Here is a 23274-nt window from a genome sequence, read left to right as displayed (position 1 = left end):
GCGAGAGTAAATCTCCTCGGGACTTTTTTTTTTTTAATGCCTTAGATCTCATTACATTTTTTTCCTGACTGAGTTCCAGTGGCTGTGATACTGCGCGAATCCTGCCTTGTGCACAGCTGGTTTCCGTGGGCTTGGATAAAAGGAAAACAATATATTCTTAAATAATGTCATGAACGTGAGCATGCAACTCAAATCTCTCCATTCTTGTGTTTTAAGGTTTTACAACCTCACTCGTAAACCTTAACATAATCTCGGCACTTATACATTCTGTAGGCTATAATTCATCGCATTACCTCATCTCATACCGCTCATAAAATCAACTGACCACGTAATTAAACCTGTATTACAAATCCTCAAAATCTGCATCTTAAGGACCTCATCAAGAAGCTTTCGCAGAACTAAATGTGTGTTTTAAGCTCATTTAAAAGAATAGCTTGGCAAACCTACGCCAAATGTTCTTAGACTAGCAGCCAAGTCATGGTTAGTGTCTGAAACCTGCTGCTTTAGGTTTGCACTAACAAGTGAAGGAAGTGAAGGACATCTCATCAAGTTTATTTTTTTTATATAGTGGTCTTAAATCAGCATCACAAAGGATTAATAAATAAAACAAGGAGCAATAAAACTGTACAAGAGAAATTAAATCATAAAAAAAGGAATGCTTGAGTTTGTATCTTCTCTTTTTATGTGATTTTATTGATTGACGCAGCTAATAACGCTAACAGAGTCTCAACGGTCCTCTCGCTCAAAAAGGAATCTTTTTGAAGAAAACAATAAAGTCAAATCACGTGATTTAAAACAAAAATGGAAAAGACAAAAGAGTCGAATAAATTACAATTAAATAAATATCACATCGATTATAGGTAGTGAAAACACAACGGATGTGCTCCCGACCACTAGGGGGCAGTGTCATGGCATGGAAAAAAAACAGATATTTCCGTCGTTATCCAATGCTGGAAAAATTGCTATGGGAGAAATTTCCGGTATCTAGCAGAGTGTGTTTCTAGAGTGTGTTTCGCAGTGCTTTTGTTAAATTACTATTGTTTACTTTGTTGTTTTTTTCCTCGTTAGTTTTGAATAACATAACTGTGTGGATTGTGAGTAACATAACTGTGTGGATTGTGAAAATGTCATTACAGAGTTCTGAGAGAACTTGTGCTGCTCACTCATTTTAAACAATCCGGCAAAGCTAAACCAAAGGCTGAAACAGGAGTGTTATGAACATAATCATAATTGATAGCGGGAACGTATCTGTCAGCGATGAAGTTTTCGTCGTCTACAAAACGAGGACGAACATAGCCGAAGAATCAAAACTTAACCTCTGAAAATGTGTGATCGTTTCACTTAGTTGCCATGGCGAGGCTACACGATCACTGGTAAAGAGATGACGAGTCATGTAGAGGGTTACAGTGATGGTTCTGGAGCTTTCAGTTTAAAGAAAAAGCCCATATGTACAGAATGAGTTCTTTTGTTTTAGGTATTAAAACACATATTAAGTGTCCTGTGTACAAGTCCCCGTGAATGAGCTGTTACTATAGAAACGATAACGTATTAGAACAAACGCATAATAGCAAACTGCGACTTGCCTCTGCACTACTGTCAGAAATTAATCGACCAATCAGAATGGAGAATCCAACAGCGCTGTGGTATTCAATTTTTATACCATATTCAGTCTGAATACTCGATTCGGATACTAACTAACAGAAACGAACAGTTATTTTGATCCTTTTAGTCCAATTTTGCATTGCAAACGTGAATGACAGCTTTAACCATGGTATAAGCAGGATACTTCACAGCTAGGTGTGCATTAATTACACAGTTTTAATGCACTCCACGGAGGTTCTTTGCCTCCATGTCCTGCATTAAAATCATGTAATATACGCCTAGCCGTGGATTATCCCTTATATATATGACAGGAAGTTCCACTTTGTCTTAAATCACATCAGCAAGCCAGTGTGACACCACAGTTTGATCCGGATGCGGTTTAAGGTGGATATTTATGCAGAAGATTCCATGCAAAACGGAACGTATGGGCACGAATACATACATTTCATTTTTGTCCAGACTGTACCTTTAAGGGTTTAGGTGATCACTGATGAATTGAGTTTATTGTTAGGAGTGAAATGCTGCCTTTATTCGCTCTCCCCTGACTCTTATACATGAACCATTGCCCATCTGAAGGTCACGCTCCGTCAGAACAGCGCTCTTGGAATAGCACGGAAACACATTAGATGCCTCATTTGGAGCACATGTTTCAGAGAGGAAGCCAAATGCTGATGGCCAAACAATCCAAAGCTGGCTCGTTGAATATGTGACGTGATTAATAACGCCCTAACATTTCCTATGTGCATGCAACAAATAGCGCTGCCTCCATTTCCTGGGATTAACTGCTGACTAATTGATATTTATTCGATAAGGAATAAATCTCAGGCGTGTATCCTCTGTCCTCGAGACACTAATAGAATTCGAATGAGGAGTTCTACAGGATACGGTTTACATCTCAGGCTTGATGAGTGTCGAATGGAGGTAACGTCTTCGAAAGTTCCTGATAAAAGTTAAATATTGGCACCCCGTGCTTGAAGAGAAAGAGAGCTTTGTGTGTGTGTGAGTGAGTGAGTGAGTGAGCGAGTGAGTGAGTGATCGGCTGAAAGTGAGAGCGATCGACTCTCAGTAAGATGCAGCTTCTAAATGAGAGACAGCAGGGTCATTCCTCCTTTTCACACCTCCCGTCTTCTTGGCAGACAGCACATCCCTGAGACAATATGCAACTCTGACACACGCTGTTATTTGAGCGCGTGCCTAATTACAAGCTGACAAGACCAGAGCCAAGAGAAATACGCATTTCAGAAATATGTATCTCCCTGAGTTTAGATCAGCTTGTCCAGACGCCATATGGAAAAATCGAGGTCGAGGAAGCTACTTGAGCCGGGTGTTTAAATGCAGCGCTTGGAGGAGGGGAATAAAATACCTCAGACAGAACTGTTTACATTCACGCTGTTTCTTAACGTCTGCTTTAGGGCTTTTAGGGACTCGGCCTGTCTCGCAGTGACAAAAGGCTAAAGTAAATGGGCCTTCTTTATAAGTGCACAATGAAGCCTACTATACACGCTCACTCACTCGTTTTCAGTAACCACTTTATCATGATCAGATTCACACTAGATCCAGAGCTTATCCCAGGAACACTGGGCAGTGAGGCAGGAATACACTCATGATGGCACACCAGGCCATCACAGAGGACCATGCATACACATACTCGCTCACTCGTTCACACCAAGGGCCAAATTTAGAGTAGCCAATCCATCTACCAGCATGTTTTTGGGAGGTGGGAGGAAACAATTGAACCCAGAACAAAAATGTGGAGCTCCAGTCAGACAGTAAACTGAGCTCAGGATAGAACCAGGGACTCTGGACCTGCACGGCCTCAACACTACTTGCTGAACCACCATGACACACCGCTTACTATGGACACACTGGCAATTAAATAAGGAAGACCTTCAGAGAGCATGACATTACATACAGATTTATGGGAAAATAAAAACCAGTACATTTGAACTCAGAAGCATGTTAAATGGTTAACTCTTCCCAGCTGATTCTGTATTCTTTTTTCAAAAAATTATTATTAAAATGATTTTTAAAAAAAAATATATATATATTTACAGAACTATTTTTTCAACATTGATTCTAAGAAAACATTCATGTAAACTTTCAATAATGTGTGTTTAAATCTTCATCTCAGGCAACAATATCTCATTTTAAACAAGGTTACCTTCGGCATTTTGCTCTTAAATGAGTAACAGGGTTCAAAGTAATAGGGTTGAGGTTTTTTTTTGTTTGTTTGTTTGTTTGTTTTTTAGCATGAATTAAATTAAATGCACAAAATGTGCTTAACTAACATCCATGCTAATGGCATAAGGACATTAAGACCATTCTGATGATTTACATAACATCATTTAAATTAATAATTTACTTGCATTAATTTATCATTTGGATTCACACATAAATGAAAATATGATGTTTGAAGTAATTTATGTCAAGGTAACGTGTAAGGCAAAAATACTGTTTGCAAAGTGCTGTAGATTGTGTAGCTTTTGTACATATAAAGCATTATGTAGATGTTTTAAGTGATTTATCTGAAACATGCACAAAGGTAGCTGTGAAGGACACTTTACCTGTGTTTACTTTACAGGCTTTTCTTGCAGGCAAATTTTATCTGCTGCTTCAGCTGAACTTTAGCTAAAGTTTTCAAGTATCCCCGACATCACGGAAATGCTACAAGCCGAAATGTCCGCACGATTAAACTTATTTATTCGTTTATTTGGCATTACAAAAAAACATTCTATACGATTCAGTGGTCTACATAGATTGTTTTTTTTTTATTCTTTGACACTTTCAAGGGGACTTTTTTTTTTTATTTCAAGACACTTTCAATCTCTCTCTTTGCTGTGAAGTGAGGACAGGAGAGCATTAGTAGTTGGATCAGGTTGGATGATGGCATCACAGAAAGTTTATAGCTATATTAATATACCCTGTTTTTTGTTTGTTTGTTTGTTTTTTTGCCTCAGGAATAACGTAGCTAGCAACGTTTTCTCCAAATGATTATAAATCATTCTGGAAATGTATAAAATGCGTATTAGAATGAGACTCACACCAAAATGACCTTGGCAAGTTTAAGGCTCTAGAGATGTGATGCTGGATAAAACGAGCAAGTGAGCTAGACAGCTAGCCTACTAATGTGACATAGTATAGTTAAATATTAGGATGTTCTCTAAGATTGTACATCGAAATCAACTCTGGATACTTTAACACTAGTTATTATACCACGTTCTTTCTTCTATGTTGACAGTCAACAGTCAACATACCTTAATGTAGTGTTAACAATGCCATTTCTGAACATTATCCATACCAAATATCTTAACTGCTATCAAAGACAGTGGGAAAAAAAAAAGATGGAAGTTTTACAATAGAGATGGTTTTTGAATCCTCTTGGGGGGAAAAAACAACCTCACACTGAGATCTGCATGTCTGAAACCACATCCTTATTGCATCTGGCTGCTTGGTCAACACCAAACCATAAACCACACTGGCACAAGTCATCAGCTTTCCCGTCCACACATAATTATACATGCATGCATTTATCTTGCCAAAGCAGACTTGATAACTATTTTAAATCATCCTTGAAATTGGCAGCATTTCTGTTTGGGGTTAAATGTGTCAGGTTCTTGTAGACTGGCTTTCAATATTATAGTACACAGAAAACAAGGCAGGAAACTTTGACGTTGCAAACTCCATAATATTCATTAGTCATTTAGAGACATCTTCTTCTTTAGGATTTTGTCACGAACACAGTCTTTTTTTTTCATTTTTTCCAGTCTAAAATATGTTGTTTATGCATTTCTTTTAACCACAAAGAAGCTGCTTTCGAAGCTCCACAGTTATTCACGGTCATAGTAGCCACATAAAAATTCCCGAAGAGTCTCTTTGACCCTAATGGAAATTGGAAAATACAGAAAATGAACAATTGAAACTCAAGGCCATTTTCTTTTTAACTAGCAAGCGTATACACCCACAAAAGTACCTCGATGTCCAAGTGAGTTCAGTGAGGCGATTCTGAGAAGAAATCTGAATACAAATTGTTCGGACTCGAAACAGAACAACGATCTGGCCTTAAAGGAAGGATTCGATGAAAAATCTAACGTACATATTTTTCCGCTTATCCAAGACATGTTTGGCGAATGACAGAGAGGTCTAGAAATATTTGCTTCAAACCACATCCAGTTGTTCCCTGATGTCACACAGACATGTTGATGTACTTTAGGACACAGTGGCAGTCATTCAGCAAAATTGCACAGAAAAATGCGATGATGCAAGTATGGAATGATCTACTAATGAATCCGGGTATAATTTCTGAAACGCAGGCAAATCGACCGTTTGAGCCTCTTGAGACTTTAGGTGACTGTTCTCACGTTTCTGGACAACCATTTTTGTGAACCAGATAAATGAAAGTCGGTATTTCATATTCTGTAACGCCGGTAATCACTCACAGGTCAGCCGGAATCTAGGAATTTAGTGAAAAAAAGAATTGAGTGAATAATGTGAGTTGCTTGGCAGGGCATAATAATTGAGAGTGAATTCAAGTTAAGAATCGATTGATCTGACTCACTGGAAAGAGATGTAATTCCCATCAGTATTAAGCACAACTAATGGGCTTACTTCAGATGAATGGAAACAATCTCCCGCTCACTGGTCTTTCATTTACATGACGCATGCCCCAATTAACTAATTTACAATTTACATAAAACACACCTTCATTGATGCCAGTGCTGCAATAGTGAGTCAATAAAAGGAAAGCATCAGGCTACAGTCGAGATAGACAAGTGATTTAGAGGTGCTCGCGTCTGAGTTTGCTGCAGATAATAATAAACACTGAAAGTTCCTCAGTGGTGGAATGAACTTCCAACCTTTTTTTTCCACAAAAAAACAAACAAAAAAACAGCTAAAGACCCACCTCTTCCATGAACACTTAACTAACCCCTACAATGCCAACCTCACATTATTTAAATAAATAAATAAATAAATAACTCTGACTCTTACATCTATACTCTGCGCACTTCACTTCTCTAGAACGCAATTATAAATCTTGCATGGTAGCATTACTTGTATTTTTCTCCGCTTGATATATATATATATATATATATATATATATATATATATATATATATATATATATATATATATATATATATAAAACTGTTATGTTTTAATGGTGTGCTGCAGAAATTGTGTTTATTTGTTTTTATTACAGAAAAAAACAACATCAGGAATACGATTTGACAATTGGAGTCAAAACTGTACACAAATGTATATGGTATATCTATCCATCCATCATCTATACCGCTTTATCCTTTTCAGGGTCACGGGGAAACCTGGAGCCTATCCCAGGGAGCATCGGGCACAAGGCGGGGTACACCCTGGACAGGGTGCCAATCCATCACAGGGCACGATATGTATATGGTGTATGTTTATGGAAAAGATTTTTGGGTGGCATCTTACTGAGATTAGACTTGTAACTTGTAAACATCAGACAGACATCAGAACATGTCTCGGCTGATCAACTATGTTCGTGGTAAGTGCAAAAAAAAATGTGTTAGATTTAGTCCCAAATCCATATGGCGAGAGTATCATAAAAATATCGCTTATACCTCACACAATGGAGTCAGCCCGAGGTAGTCAGCCAGTAAAGATTTTAAATTCCTCCATAAAAAGCTGTTATAGCACTAATTAAATCCTGTTATGACATTTGCAGTTGATAAAGTGCTATGTTTAATGTGATCAGTGTCCCATGTGGGACTAAGATACACACACACACACATATATATATATATATATATATATATATATATATATATATATATATATATATATATATATATATATATATATATATATATATATGTGTGTGTGTGTGTGTGTGTGTGTGTAAAAAAAAAAAAAAAGTACACCCATGGAATATTATTATTATTATTATTATTATTATTATCATTATTTATTTATTTATTTATTTTTTTACATATTTGGATAAGCAAACATTTGATCCTTTTTCAAATAGTGCCTATTAATAAAGGTGTTACACTCTATAAAGGTGTTACACCCCTACATTTATCACACCTTCAATTCCATAAAAGTAGAATCAGATGATCAAGATTGGGTGCCAGTGATTAGAACCTGCTTAGGGAGTGCAGGTGGAATTATTGTCTTATTTATACCCCTCTCATATCTAATGTCTGGTGTTCCCTTTGCTATTAAGGTGTGTGGTGTCATCATGCCAAGATCAAAGAGTTCTATACGACCTTCAGAAAAAAAGGTTGTGTATGCCTATGAGTCTGGCAAGGAATTTAAAAAGATTTAAAGATCTATTTCAAATGATTTGAAATAGATCATTCCGCTGTAAGGAAAATAATTTTCAAATGGCGCAGGTTTCAAACGACTGCCAATTTGTCTAGCACTTTCCGTCCCAGCAAATTCAGCTCAAGAGCAGACTGGCTGATGCAAAAAGAAGTTTCCAAGAACCCCATAATTTCATCACAGGATCTGCTAGTAAGTCTTGCAGCTGTCGGTGTCAAAGTGCATGTGTTTACAATCAGAAAGAGATTGCACAGATTTGACCTGCATGGGAGGCGTGCCAGGAAAAACCAGGCCTTTTGGAATAATGTGTTCTGGACAGACTGAGCAAAGATTCAAAGATAGAGTTGTTTGTCCACAGTAACAACAGACATGTTTGGCGCACACCAAAGACAACTTTTCAGGAGAATCACCTCATACCAACTGTGAAGCACGGTGGTGGAAATATTATGGTTTGGGGTTGCTTTGCTGCCTCCGGGGACCAGACAACTTGAATTCTGCATCTATGCAGCTATGAATTCTGCATCATATCAAAGAGTGCTTGAAGAGAATGTGAGGCCATCTGTCTGAAAGTTGAAATTGAACTGAGAGTGGACCTTTCAACATGGATAATGATCATAAGCACACTAGCAAATGGTTCAAAAAGAAGAAATGGAGGGTTATGGAGTGGTCCAGTCAAAGCCCAGATTTGAGTCCCATTGAAATGCTGAAATGGGCAGTATGTGCTAGAAAACCTTCAAACATCTTGCAACTGAAAGAATATTGCATGAAGGAGTCGTCAAAAATTTAATTAAATTATATATATATATATATATATATATATATATATATATATATATATATATATATATATATATATATATATAAATAGAGAGAGAGAGAGAGAGAGAGAGAGAGAGAAAGAGAGTCTTCAGTTTGCAGTCACTACCAGAACTTCAAATGGGATCGGGTTCTATGGTCAGATGAAACCAAAATAGAGCTTTTTCATAATAAACACCAGAGGTGGTTTTGGCTCACACAGAGAGGTAGCCATATGGAAAAGTACCTCATGCCCACGGTTAAATATGGTGGTGGCTCTTTAATGTTTTGGGACTGTTTTTCTGCCAGAGGACCTGGACGTTTTGTTAGGATTCATGGCATCATGGACTGGGTGCCAATAATTGTTGCACACCTATGTTTAACAAAGATATATTTTTTGGTAAACCTGTGTTGTGTTTGCGATTGTTTGATATCCATGAGAGCAGAGTATTTTTGTGAATTTGTTGAACAAAAGATCAAAACGTTAAACAATAAAGACAATTTTTCACAGCTTTCCTTGCTCATATTTACCAAGGGTGCCAATATTAGTAGAGGGCACTGTGTGTGTGTATATAGTACCTTTCAATATAAAAAAAAAAATATAAGTTGACTTATGCCCTGAAAGCACACAGATGCCGTGTTTCCTGCCATGAATAATGCACTGTTCTGTCCGTATGGTTATTGCAAGGTGTAATCTGTGCTTAGCGCTGTAATTGAGCTGTCCTGTCTGTGAACTGTGGCCTAGCGGGATGTGAGTGTGATCAGCCAGGTGCTCCTGAGAGATTGCGTCTTACTGGGCCACATGCCAAACAGTCTCAGAGCAGTTTCCTCTAGCGCCCCCATACCCCCGTCCCCACCCCACCCCCATCCACAGCTTCTCTCATCATTGACAGAATGAATGTTTTTACAATTAATACAATGTTTATGTTTCCAGAAACAAAGCATGCCCATTGAAATAACAGTGAAGATACAGGGTGTCTCAGATGTCGGTGAGATGTAAAGAAATAGTCTGGGCAAAAATCAAATGTACACTATGTGCTCATAATCTTAAATGCTTGTTTTTTTTCTACATTTGCACTGATCTCTGAAGCTAATAACGTGGAAGCTTATACAGTAGCTAGCTGTAATCCTCACATACTGATCTCAAATATTAAATATGTTATAAAATATAAAATAAAATTGGAACCAGTAAGACTCTACATTAAGATTCCCTTTAATAACTACATTTACTGCATTCGTTAACATGAACTATTAATAAAGCATCATGTAAAAACTAAGGAATAAAACATGCTGTATTGTGCTGTTATAGTCAAATAATCATCAGCAGGGTGGTGTGATGTAATGCACCACCCCAAATGTTACCACCCCGAACTGGATCATTTTCTTGTGACAGTTTTTATTGTGTACAATCTTCCTTTACACAGAATATATATATATATATATATATATATATATATATATATATATATATATATATTAAGAGTGAACTGATTCTGCTTTTGAATTCAGATTAAACATGTAATAGTTTAACTTGGTGGGCGGCACACGTGGCAAAGTGGGGTGGCATTGCCATCCCACAGCTCCAGGGTCCCTCAGTTACTCTCAGTTCCCATGGCGTTCCTCTGGGTTCTCCAGTTTCCTTCCACCTCTCAAAAAAGACATGCAAATAAGCAGAATGTCTACACTGAATTGTCTCTAATTGTGAATGTCTGAATGCATGGTGCCCTGAGATGGACTGGCATCCCATCCGAGGTGAATTCTCCTGCCTTGTGCACAGGATTGGCACAGGAGTGTCCCAGGATTGGCTCCGGATCCACTCCGACCCTGACCAAGATAAAGGCTACTAAAGATGGATGGATTGATAGTTTAACTTGGCTTCTAATTAGCTTTTTTCTGGTCCTTTCTTTGTTTTTGGTCTTTAATTTAAAAATGCTATAGAAATAATATTATTAATAATAACTCGTCTCACAATGTTCTTGCTTATGGTGTGTCATCACAAATCTCATTAAGGTGTCTGAGCACAAGTCTCGTAATAGATTCCTAACAATTAGTGAGCTGATTAACTTCTGAGACGGCACATTTATATATATATATATATATATATATATATATACACACACATTTTATGCAAAACAGTCAAAACATATTTGCTACGTTTTTGCTGTTGTTTTTGTATGTGGGTCGACGTCTCATTTGCCCATTTAAGGTGAACGCAGTCATGGTGCGTACAGTTTGTTCTCTGGCCGCGGAAATATCAGCCAGCCTCAGGCTTTCCCGGGTTGAAAAGAGAAATTATTCCTCTCTGCTGTAGCGTCTGAGTATTTTTAGATCGCTGAATAGAGTTGCAGATGGGCCGCATAAAAACTGAATAGTGTTCCATTTCTGAAACAAGTCCTGAATTTGGCCTTTTGAAGCATTTGGCAGGCTTTTTAGCAGCAGCTGAGAAACATCATACTCCCCATGCTTACAATATGATCATTCTTTTTTCACCAGGTTGAAGGACTAGAGGGTACTAAAAAAGAAAAATTAAAAGATATCATCTGCTGAATAAATCGACTGCTTTTAATTCCCTCTTCCATATATCCATTCTCGAGCAGCTCAGGTTGCCTTATGATCAAGATATGAAAGTTATAAGAACATCAATATGAACAAGTTCAAAGTTATAACTGTACTTTTCCAGTGACAGATTTTACACACTATACTGCATATACAATGAATCAGGATAAATATTGATTCATATCACTGGCCATTTCAAATGTTCAAAAACCTTTGTAATACTAAAGATTGTTACACTTTACAGTTCTGTTCAACAGCTCATAGGTAGCTATGCATGGTAATTAGTTTCCTCAAATCTTTTGAGTTAAAGGAACTTATCCGGTTTTACAGTGTAGTTCATCATTGACACATATATAATTCCTATTACCTACTAATAGCTACTAGTTAATTACTCAGTAAATATTGTAGAAGGAATTCGTTCAATCTCTAAGCTTTAATTACTGAGTCTTAAGCAGTTTATTATTGAGTCTTACATTTCTCCAAGTAGCAATAGTGAGCAGTTATCAATAATCAATTATGAGGAACCTTTGAACCATTGGTGGCTGATGGGGAAAAAAAAACCCCACAGTTCTACTTTTCTAGTGCCAAAAGTTACTGTTACCACACCCGTTGATTATTTTCCTATAACACCACGTCCCTAAGGGTTTTATTTATCTTATTTTATTAAGGGTATTATTTATACCACATCAATTTGCCAATGACTACAATTTTTCTATATTAAAGAACAATATGAACGTTTTATCCATTTTTGTGGAATGTCCACAAAACAAGTTAGTTCTTGTTATCACTCACATTATAAACATGTTATAAACTGCAACGTCTTATCAAGGACCCACGAAGCGTAATCTCCTTTCCAGTGTCGGAAAAACTTACAATTATAGCTTCACCTCTGACTGCACGAGTGTCTTTCCAAGAAACTCTCGCTACATTAACTTACACTGTAAATTGGACATTGTTTCAAATCAGTTTCTGTGTCCGCCATAGAAATCCCCCGTGAGTGAGCTGTTATTCTAAAAACCAAAACATATTACACGTGCACTAATATATAACCTGTGATTTGTAGCTGCTGTTATAGAATCTAAACTTCGACAGTACTGTGATATGATTCTGATTAAAACTAGCATAAATAGGATTTGTAGTCTTAAACAATTTGATAACTGCTAATCCTGTAAGCATTTGTTTGGTATATAAGGTTTCTTTTCTTGTTTTTTCTTTTTTTTCATGCTACAGACCTGCTTCTGCTGTGAAATCTGGTTTAAATTTGTCCACATGGCTTGAAGTAAACAAGAATCTCTGCCACAGGGATTGTGTTTTACAGCATATGTTTACTCAGTAGGTTGCTCAACTTTTTTTTTTTTTGAATAGTTTTTCACTTCACACCTCATAAAGACCTTTGAGAGGCTAATCCTGAAACAGTCTCCACCCATGATGACAGACCATATGGACCCCCTGTAGCTTACCTACCGGGCACACACAGGTGTAGATGAAGTTCTGATCCATATGTTTCACACAGCTGACACGTATTTGGACAAAGCCGGTGCCACGTTTCAGGTTCAGGATTAACGTCTTTGATTTCTCCACACCTGACTCTGCGACTGGGGGAAAGCTCAAGGCGATACATCTTGAGATGTTCCCACTGTCTCCTGAATCTGTCTAACCCTAGCAGAAATGAGTGTCATTTTTTTTAAAATTTTTTTTACACTCTATGTGTCTGCCTTGGGGACAAAACAGGCTCGTGTCAGCTTCTATTGGTGTAGCGACAGGACGGATGGATGCTGGAGGGCTTTGTCTTGTGATGCCTGGAAAACCATATGCAGCCTAACATCTTGTGATGGACTTCCGACATGTCTGGGATCTGTTTAGATGATGCTAGTGGTAGATGACGTGCAGACAGGGCTGACCCACTGCCTGAACAGAATCCTAGTCTTCACACGGGGTTCTTATCAGACCTAATAACCATCCTACCTCATACTCTGGACTTTTTAAGTTCATCTACTGCTTCTCTGAGCAGCTGGAACTACTTCTGCACATTCTGTTCATTCATTTTCAGACCACTACCACAACGATGACAATCAACTATACACCTATCAGCTCCTGCTGCTTTCTAATGCTACGTTCATGATTATTCAAACTCTAAATGTTCTACGTCTCACCTCAGAGTGCTTACATGACCTCAGCATTAAGGTCAGCCACGAACAGTTGTTTGGTTAGTGTTTCATTTCTTTTAAAGCTGGACGTAAGACGGGAGGCACAGTGGCGTAGTTACTTTGCGTTACATGTTCTCTCCATGTCCGTGTTGGTTTCCACCAGGTTCTCTTATTTTCTCCCAAAAACATGCAGGTATGTGGAGTGGCTACACCAAATCGCCCCTAGGTGTGAATATATGTACACGGTACACTGTGTTTTCCTGCGTTGTGTTTTCTCAAGACAGGCTCCATATGTTTAATTCCTTGATCCTGCCTAGTTTAATGCGCTTACGGAAATTGAATTAACGGGTATAAGACGTAGGCACGAATTCACTCATCGTTAGCACTGAAAAGGAAAAAACTAACTCTTCAGTCCAACTATCCTTCTGTTCATAAAGTACACTGAATGTCTTATGTTGTACTTATGTGAGTTGAAATAACCAGAAGTAATCGCCATGTTTATGGCTGCTCATAGTGAAGACAGAAGCCTCCCATATCCCAGTACCCCAGAACAGTAAATCTCATTTTTGGTGGAACATCAGTTTACTCCCAATGAGAATCGAACTACATCAGATAAACAGCCAAAAAGGGTCTCAGACTTATCTATTGCACTTCAACGCTTAATTTTGCAGTGGTATCTTTTTTTGCACTACATGTGCAATGATCAGCATTATGTTTATAATTTGACATGATTTATTTATTTATTTTCAAATATTTTAATTAGGGATGTATTAATACCGATACTGGTATAGGTATTGTTCAGACACAACGCTCAGTTTCTCGTTCTCATAAAAAAACGCTCGGACACCAACATTCGATATCATATGATACTATGCGATGTATGCTTAGCGTTCTGTTGTTTTGCTAATGAAGGTACAACAGGAAATGAGAGCAATTTTCATGATTGATGATCAAAGAAAAGCAGTGTACGAACTGCGCTTTGTGAAAATATCAAGAGGAGGCACTATGGCTTGTTCCTACAATATAAGTAACCGGATGCATAGAAACCATGATATGGGGTTTAACCAGCATATTTAATAAAGAGTGTGAGGATGGCTGACCTGAACACAAATTGCAGTATCAGCAAGCTTGGTCGTTAAAAATGAGTGACTGGAGCATGCACACAAAGGTATTGGCAATCCTGGAGCAGTGATTCGAGCATGTAGAGATACTGAGACTAAGACACACACTATACTGTCTATACTTTGCTTGTAAGTCAAGGTGCAATTCACGACACCTTGTGCCCATTTTTAATCACCATGCTCACTGATACTGCTCTGAGCTCTCAAGTCAGCTGCCATCACACTCTATAATAATAAACATACCATTTAACGCTCTATGGTAAGTATTATGATACCATACATACATTTTCTCTACCGCTTATCCTACACAAGCTCTCCAGGAGCCTGCATGGAGCCTTTCCCAGGGGCACACACTGGATGAGGTGCCAACCCATCGCAGGGCACAACAACACATACGTTCACACACTACGGGCAATTTAGAGATGCCAATCAGTTCACAACGCGTGTCTTTGAAAGGTGGGAGGAAACCGGAGTACCTGGAGGGAACCCCGAAGCACGAGGAGAACATGCAAACTCCATGCACACAGGGAAGAGGTGGGAAACAAACCCCCAGCCATGGAGGTGCGAGGCAAACGTGCCAACCACTAAATACTGTTATTTTTTTTTATTGAAGTTGAATACTTAAACATGATCAATATTTATTTTCAAACTATTTTTCATTTTGACTGAGTTTGGAGATTGTTGCCTCGAGGCAGCATTGTACCATCATGCTGAGACACTGAAACAATGGATGTTTTCATAGAAAAAAAAAAGAAATCAATCTCCATATCCAGTAACTTAAACATGCACGTGGAGCAAGACGTGATACCTAGAAAATAAAATGTAATACTGATGCATTGTTTAATCATCCTATGTTAATCATGCCTGCCATTCTACCTTCATCATCATCATCATCATCATCATCATCATCCTCACTCTCCTTTCTTCCTTTAGATTTGATACCATCACTGTACTTCCATCCTCATCGTCGTTATCATCCTCTCTCTCTCACTTCGTCCATGTAGGGTTTCTCATCATCACTAAATGCAATTTCATCCTCACTATCCTTCACTGGCAACGCTATCTCTGCTTTCTACTTTTTTTTGAAGTTCAGCAGAAAGAAGGATTTATCTTATAACAAAATAATGTACTAGAAGTCTCATATAATATCTGAAAAAAAAGAACATTCAGACCATTCTAACTGTATTCCTTACAAATGCAGTACTAGTTAATTAGTAGCTAGCTAATTAGTTCAATTATTAGTATCTTGACCTACCAGTAAACATGGTTCAACTATTTAATTTGATGAAGAACGACTGGAACATTGTTTAAAGGGTCAGTTCTTACTAGAGAAAACACGACGCCGCGGAACATGTGCGCATCTTCTGAAAGACTCAAATTGGCTACCAGTGGATCATATGGCCAATATTTGCATTGCTATTGTGTAGTATTGGGTCCTTCGTTGTTGATGAAGCATGAGGTCGAAAAGATTTGTTGATTTTTGTTGCAGCAAGCTAAAATTGTTCATGTTGCCTGAAGGCAACACGGCACCAAAGACGGTTGAAAAAAAGAGTCATAACACCTTAAACATAAAAAGCACAACAAGTTCAGCACCCAGCAGCACAAACCTACATAAACAGAGCCAAATAAAATGTTGTAATATGTTACTCATTTCTGTATCAGTATCAGCATCAACGAGTACCAAAGAATGTACTTGGTGTGGGAAAAAATGGTAATGGGTTTGTACTGCATGACACTGAGGACTGTGGGACAGCAGTTTTCAGAATTTAAAATTCTCTAGGCATAGAGCTGTAAAATTGCTACAGATAGATCTCTCTCTCTCTTTTTTTTATTTAAATGAGACTATGCACTTGAACTGTCTTTATTACCCGTCACTGCCATTATTATTGACCACAGAGTGCACCACATAGCATTGTAATAACCCAATTATATGTCAGTGTTGGGTTAATCAGCTTCCTCTTTCGCTTACTTAAAACAAATCCCACTAATTTGAGAATATGAATGTCGACATAATGGCGCAATTACTAACCTCATTAAACGAGTGAAGAGAAACTGTATGTGTGCGCCGTATCACCAACCCAGCCGATGTCACTCAAACCTGCAAACCTGCGCCTCTCCCGCTTTACACTCCTGACACCGTTCATCATAACATAGCAGTAATTACAGAGAAACACACATTGCTTCCAAACACACAGCCTTGACTCGGTGTTTGATGTGAATTACAAATGGAGTCAGGATCTAGACAGCGGAGGCTCAGTCAATACACGGCGCAATAAGGAGAGAAACGATGTGTCACATCGGCATCCACTTCGGCCCTGCCTATTAAAGATGCAGATGAAAACCTTCACTTGAATCTAATCTGGATATGTGATACGGCATCTGGCTAGACTAGGATAATCCATGACCTGAGCCTTCATAAAACCTCTCCTACTGCGGTGGGAAGGATGAGCTGAGGATTAACGGCCCATGTGCAGTCCCTGTGCTCTCCGTTCGCTTTCTTCTCAAATATTGCAGTGACCTTCGAAAAAAACAACAACACAAGACCTGTGACCAGTCTGTGAGGCACTGACATTTGTAAGCAGGGTGAAAAAGCGATTGTGAAAAAAATCCAGTGAATGGACAGTGGGCTGAAACAACAGCGGAACCCACCATCTTTTCAGATGCTATTTATGTTTTTTTTTTATTAATCTATGCGATTTTAGTTAGCGAACATATCCTAATTTATATGACTATCTTTTGTTTTTTTTTGTTTTTTTTTTATCTGATTTCCTATGTTAAACCAGCCCATGGATGTTTCTATAGCTACATACAGTGGGGGGGAAATAAGTATTGTACACGTCAACGTTTTTTTCAGTAAATATATTTCCAATGAGGCTATTCACATGAAATTTTCACCAGACATCAGTATGAACTCAAGAAATCCAAGAAATATAAAGAATTCATAACTTTAAAGTCCATAAAACAAAGTTATGTGTGATAAAGTGGAATGACACGGGAAAAAAGTATTCAACACGCTAAGTGAAATTTATTTAATACTTAGTGGAGAAGTCTTTGTTTGTAATACCAGCTTCAAGACGCTTCCTGTATGAAGAAATTCATCGGCCGCAGTATTCAGGTGTGATTTTGGCCCCAAAACACACACACAAAAAAAACCATTTAAAGTCTTAGAAGGCCCTATTTTTTTCAAGTGTGTGGTTTGTAATTCAGAGACAACACAACAGAGACACATTTACAACAACGACAGATTTATTTAATCTTTTTTTTTTTTTTTAATTAGTTTTAGCTGCTCTGACAAGTGTATTTACAAACAATGGCATTTGTGGATATAAAAATGTGTGTAACATAAAGCAGAAAGGTCTCAAGCATCAGGTGAAGGTGACCGACGCAGGGGCGTGCGGAGGGACCGAGACAAACTTCTCCAAGACGGTCCAAGTCTACAAAAGGGCGAGTGCGGAACTACATACGTGATCATGTCACAGTGCTAAGGGGAAATGCAACAATTCGAAACAATAATGGGTGCAATGACTCATGCTTGGCTATAGTTAAAACAGACGAGACCATCATGACCATCATGACCATCATGACCACTGTCATTTCTTTACCCCTTTAACAAGCACTTCCATTATACAGAAACAAAGTGACAAAGCTGCAAGTTACAGTTAACATGGAACAAATGCTTGCACTAGTTGTGTTATAAATGACTTTGCAATGTTGCAGATACAAGGACTTTCCAGATGTTTTGGAGTCGCACTGCTTCTTTCAGCTAATTCATAATGAACCCCTTAAACCCTCAATGACCAATCAAGTGGTCCAGATTTACATTCCTTACTCTCGTTTTCCTGCTCGAACACACCCTCTTCCTGAGCCCCTGAGTTGAAGTGTGCGTTTGAGCAGGGAAAACAGGGGTTACTGTAAAAACGTATTGACCACATGGTTAATATTTTGGTTTGTGCAATGTTTTCTAACAACTGTAGTGACAACATTTCCCAAAATATTAACAAATTAGTCATTTACACCACCATGACCATGTTAAAGCAGTTCCTGAAAATGAACGAATGTGCTAAATACGGTCTCATGTTAACCATCTGGCCTTTGTTCTGCTTCAAGATTCATATCCGACTGCATGAAACTACAAACCGCCCACTTGTGTTACTTTTATGTTGATCCAAGCTCCAGAACACCACTTAAGTCATGCACAGGAAAATCATTAGTGTCACATATAAAAGAAATGAACATGAACACTGTGGCATCTTTTTCTTTCTTTTTTTTTTTTGTTTTTCTGTATGTTAAATGTCTCACTCGTATTATCACTGTATATCATATAACCACATAGACGACCTACGGATACACGGTATCCATAAAATTAGGATCCATATGCTCCTACGTTAAAAAAAAAAAAGAAAAAAAAAAAGATGATAGTTTTGTTATAGCAGCGCACTGCATACATCTCCAATCAACAAATCCGTTAAAGGAACGTGAACCAAAAATGAAATTTACACCGTTTTCCCGCCGTTTTAATCGTTCGTTTTTGCTCAGTTTTGTTGATTATATTCGACATAAAATTCGACAAAAGGCTGCAGAGCTAGAAATAGTTGCTCTTTAGAAGCTGAAAGGAATGAGATTGTATTAACTCATTCATTAATTACTAATGAATAACATTCATTAACGACTACTAATTTCTCTGTAAAACGTTTCATCAAAATTCCAGTTCTGACTATTTAGTAAAACTGCAAAATCTGGAACTGGAAATCTGTACCAGCACAGCGTCTGAGGCAAATATTTATCATTTTAGTCAATCTGTAAACCACATTACTATTGATCGCAGCAAAGACTCTTGTCGCCCTCCCCCACTTGTCCGAGTTCATGTCAGTAACGCTAGCCTACCACTGAACCGGACACCGGTATGGTCTGATGCACCAGTCGATTTTTAATTCCACAAATGACCCACACGAGGCTGCAGTATGTGTCCCACATTCCTGTCACCCTGGACGACTTCAAACAGTCTATTAAATCACGCCAGGCTTCCAGCTGCCACCAGGGACGGCTACAGCGCACTGCTTTGTCAGCATCACCTCACCATGCGCGTATCGTATTTACGTCTGAAGAAGCGGAAAGATGTGTAACAGTGATCTATACACTTACTCGAGATGTTTGAAAATTCCCTGATGCTGTCAGCTATGCACCGATTATGCATTGTGTTATGTTTTATGGTTTTGTTCGCAATAGGTGATAATGAGAGCATATTAAATGGTCGTGATATTCCCATCATAGGCTTTAGGATGACACTTAAGCCAATAAATTGTAAATCAATCAATTAGTAAATGTTCCGCTCGCCTTAAAAATCGGACCCGAATCAAATGGCTTAACCTATCCTAATTTCTAACTCGGATTATGGTTACAAAACCGAGGTTTTTTTTAAAAAAAAAAACTATATATAATAATAATAATAATAATAATAATAATAATAATAATAATAATAATAATAATATTTTTTTTATATGTATCTCATTACCTTGTGTTCACACTAGCAAGACAAAAAAAAAAAAGGTCACAAGCAAACTTCAATATTCAATATGATGTGATTTCATATATAAGGCAAGTGAAGTAAATTCCTTGGACCGATCATTCTCAAATACCTCTGTATTCACAACTTCAATTCCTTTCTATTCAGGCAAAAATGTACTACAATTTAAACAGAAGTGATGTTAACAGCCTGTAAACATTTTGACTAGTACCATTTCTTATTGGAGCTCGTACCACCGCGCTCTTGAGGTTTGGGTTCTAATTGGTCAGATGTGGTGATTAATCTTTTATACATTGTTAGCTCCGACGGTAGTACAGCTACAAATCACACATTTACATGAATGCACTTGTTTTAATACGGTATCATTTCTACAGTAACAGCTCATTCACAGGGACTTGTATGGTGGACAATCAACATAATCAGATTTAAAAAAAAAAAAAAAACAAAAACACAAAAATATGTGTAATTGCTGATATAGTGAAGCTTTCCGACACAGGAAACTCTTTGCGACAGAGGAGTTTATGCTTTGTGGTTTCTCGGTAACATGACAAGCTGCGTTTTTTTAAAATTTATTATTAACTGGTGAGGCTGTTGGAACAACTGTTTATAGCTGCTGCAACGTAAGCGATTACAGGAATTAACTTTGCGGATGTTCCGCAACAATAAATGGATAAAAAAGTACAAAGTGTTGTTCTTTAATGTAGTCTAGTTGGCAAATCGCTGTGGTATAAGGGAGTAAAAATACATGCTGCTATATGCTGCTAAAATGATCAACTTTGGGATAGTAACAGTAAGTCCTTTGTGTCGAAGCACATTCGCCTCACACCTCCAGGGTCGGGGGTTCGATTCCCGCCGCTCCCCTGTGTGTGCAGAGTTCGCATGTTCTCCCCGTGCTGCGGGGGTTTCCTCCGCCAGTCCAAAGACAGTAGTCTGATTGGCATGTCCAAAGTGTCTATAGTGTATGAATGGGTGTGTGAATGTGCCCAGCGATGGATTGACACCCTGTCCAGGATGTACCAAGCCATGTGCCTGATGTTCCCCATTCCCGCTGACCCAGTAGGATAAGCGGTATAGATGGATGGATCATGGATCATGGACCAAACTGGACAGGCCACGCCCACACTGACACCAGGGATCCGTCAATTGCTAGCGTGAACGCAGGGTCCTCACTATTTAATGTGTGTGAAATAATGAGTAATAAATAGGGGGGGAAAATGCTTTCTGTCAAACAAATAAGTATATTCACTTAAACAACTGATCAGTGAGGCTCCAAACTCTATAACAAAATACCACTGTTGCTACTACACTTGAGCACTTATTCACTTCAAGAATACAGTCTCCACTTTGTATTCTGCTTTTTAAACTGTACACAATGTACAAAACAGACGAGTGCTTATTTCTTTTTTATATAAGAAAACTCCTTAAAAACAACAAAGTCCTCAGGTAAAGACTCGCCCCGTTAAAAATGATCTCGTTCTCTCTTTTTTTTTTTTTTTTTGATACAAGGAACACTCTGAAACCAGTTCTCCATCAGTCCTGTACATAGTTGTGTCCAAAATGTTCCCACGTTTCCATAGATCAGACACCTGGCTCATAAACATGTCGATGGGAGTCTGCCATTGCTTTTATTGAAATAATGTCCAAAAAAAAAAAAAAACAGAAAAAAAAACCAACAACAAATGAGTATATATGTCTTTTCCACCTTCCGTTTTTAAGGTGAGTCAATGCTTGACGAAAGAAGTTGTGTGTATGCATATACAAGTATCTGGGTTGTGGTCCGATATCCACCAAAATCCATCTTGTAATGCATCCCAGATGAGAAGATTCCCCCTCTCATCGACGGGAGTTCTGGCGTCTTCTCATTAAAGGAACACGTTTTGAATCTCAGTGGAAATAATGAGGACCTCTGATGTCTACCTTTTTTTTTTTTTAAAAAAAAGTGCTCTTTAAAGAGTCCTCCTCTGCGTAAAGATTGGGACCTGTTACTGCACCCACACACACGTAGGCCGCTATAATGAGATGCGAGAGATGAGGATGATCAGGACTGAAGCTAGCGGGAGTCCAGCCAGACGTACACGTCCGGCAGAATTCACATCCCCTCGGGACGGCTCGGCCGATTCGTGGCTCGTATCGTCTGAAAGGAGATGGGGATTTTTTTTTATTTGGGAAAATGGATCACAAAACCATCCAAAGGGAAAGTAGCTGAACATACAAACCTCTCGGCTCTATTGAGTTACTGTCATTGACGTCAAAGACCCGGTCGTGTACGCTGACGGTTTTCACGCAGTTGTCTGTGAGAGGAACATAAAACAGGCTGCTATTGGGACAAGTCATTGTGATGATGTCATTGTTTCACCGCTCTTATCCCAGTCTTGATAAACTACTCACAGATAAAACAGCGCTAAATGAAGCCCACCAGGAACTCGTAAAACTTACTTGCTGGTCTGACGAAAACTTTTAGCCTCAGGCAGGTCTTTCTCCCGTTCTCAGCGACTGTCGAGGCTGTGGAAACAATTAAGATGTTTACTACTAGACTCGCTGAATGCATGCCACATGTGAAGTCAGAGCACTTCTGTTTACTGTAAAATATTGAACCATATAAAACCCAGGCTTCAAAAATGTGGCCACCTAGGCTTGTCTAACTCATGAGCATGTGATCATAAAGCAACGAAAATAGTGTGTGAAAGAAAAAGAATAACAGACGTGAAGAGTATTATTGTCATGGAAACTAACGAGAACACACAGGACGAAACTATTTGAATAGGTAACACGGACAATTAAATTGTTTATGAATTAAAAAAGGCCCGCTGCGAGCCAGTGTAGGATAAGCGTTACAGAAAATGGATGGATGTTTCTTTAGCCATGTCAGAAAAGCCAAATCACAGTTTTGAACACCCCTACAGCAGGCTGTACCATTTCCCAACCTTTGACACTTCAGCTCATTCACTATGAGGCGAAACTGTTTTTTCTTCCTGTATCAGCTGGCTAGTTAAGCTGAATTTGGACTGGATTAGTGTTACATGGGGAGGCGGGGTAACGTAATTATTACAGGAGTATCTCTGGGATTTTATTCCCATCCATCATGTCAGTAATATCACTCAAATTATGTCAGTAAATTTCATGGACTGCATGGACTAGAATATGAGCGGCGAAAAAACTCAGAGGTAAAATCCCTCCAGTCTAAATTAACAAATTGATCAAGATTCCATTATATCCTGTGGGAAAAAGAGGT

The 23274-nt window shown here is 38.3% G+C and overlaps 2 protein-coding genes across 2 annotated transcripts in view; one reads left to right on the top strand and one right to left on the bottom strand.

The window, feature by feature from the left end:
• The window catches only part of slc26a1 (solute carrier family 26 member 1), a 269764-nt gene that overhangs the window by 17158 nt on the left and 229332 nt on the right, over window positions 1–23274 (top strand). The window lies entirely within an intron of this gene.
• Window positions 17253–23274, bottom strand: part of efna5a (ephrin-A5a) — a 71049-nt gene continuing 65027 nt past the window's right edge. Inside the window, exons 3-5 of the mRNA XM_017493025.3 lie at window positions 22479–22544; window positions 22259–22333; window positions 17253–22176 (exon numbers count right to left, since the gene is read on the bottom strand). Coding sequence (XP_017348514.1) covers window positions 22052–22176; window positions 22259–22333; window positions 22479–22544 — 266 coding nt within the window. The 3' untranslated portion in view covers window positions 17253–22051. The remainder of the gene's footprint in view (window positions 22177–22258; window positions 22334–22478; window positions 22545–23274) is intronic.

The sequence above is a fragment of the Ictalurus punctatus genome, chromosome 18 (assembly GCF_001660625.3).
Source record: "Ictalurus punctatus breed USDA103 chromosome 18, Coco_2.0, whole genome shotgun sequence".
Lineage (NCBI taxonomy): Eukaryota > Metazoa > Chordata > Actinopteri > Siluriformes > Ictaluridae > Ictalurus > Ictalurus punctatus.
This window is presented reverse-complemented; position numbering and strand designations above follow the sequence as displayed.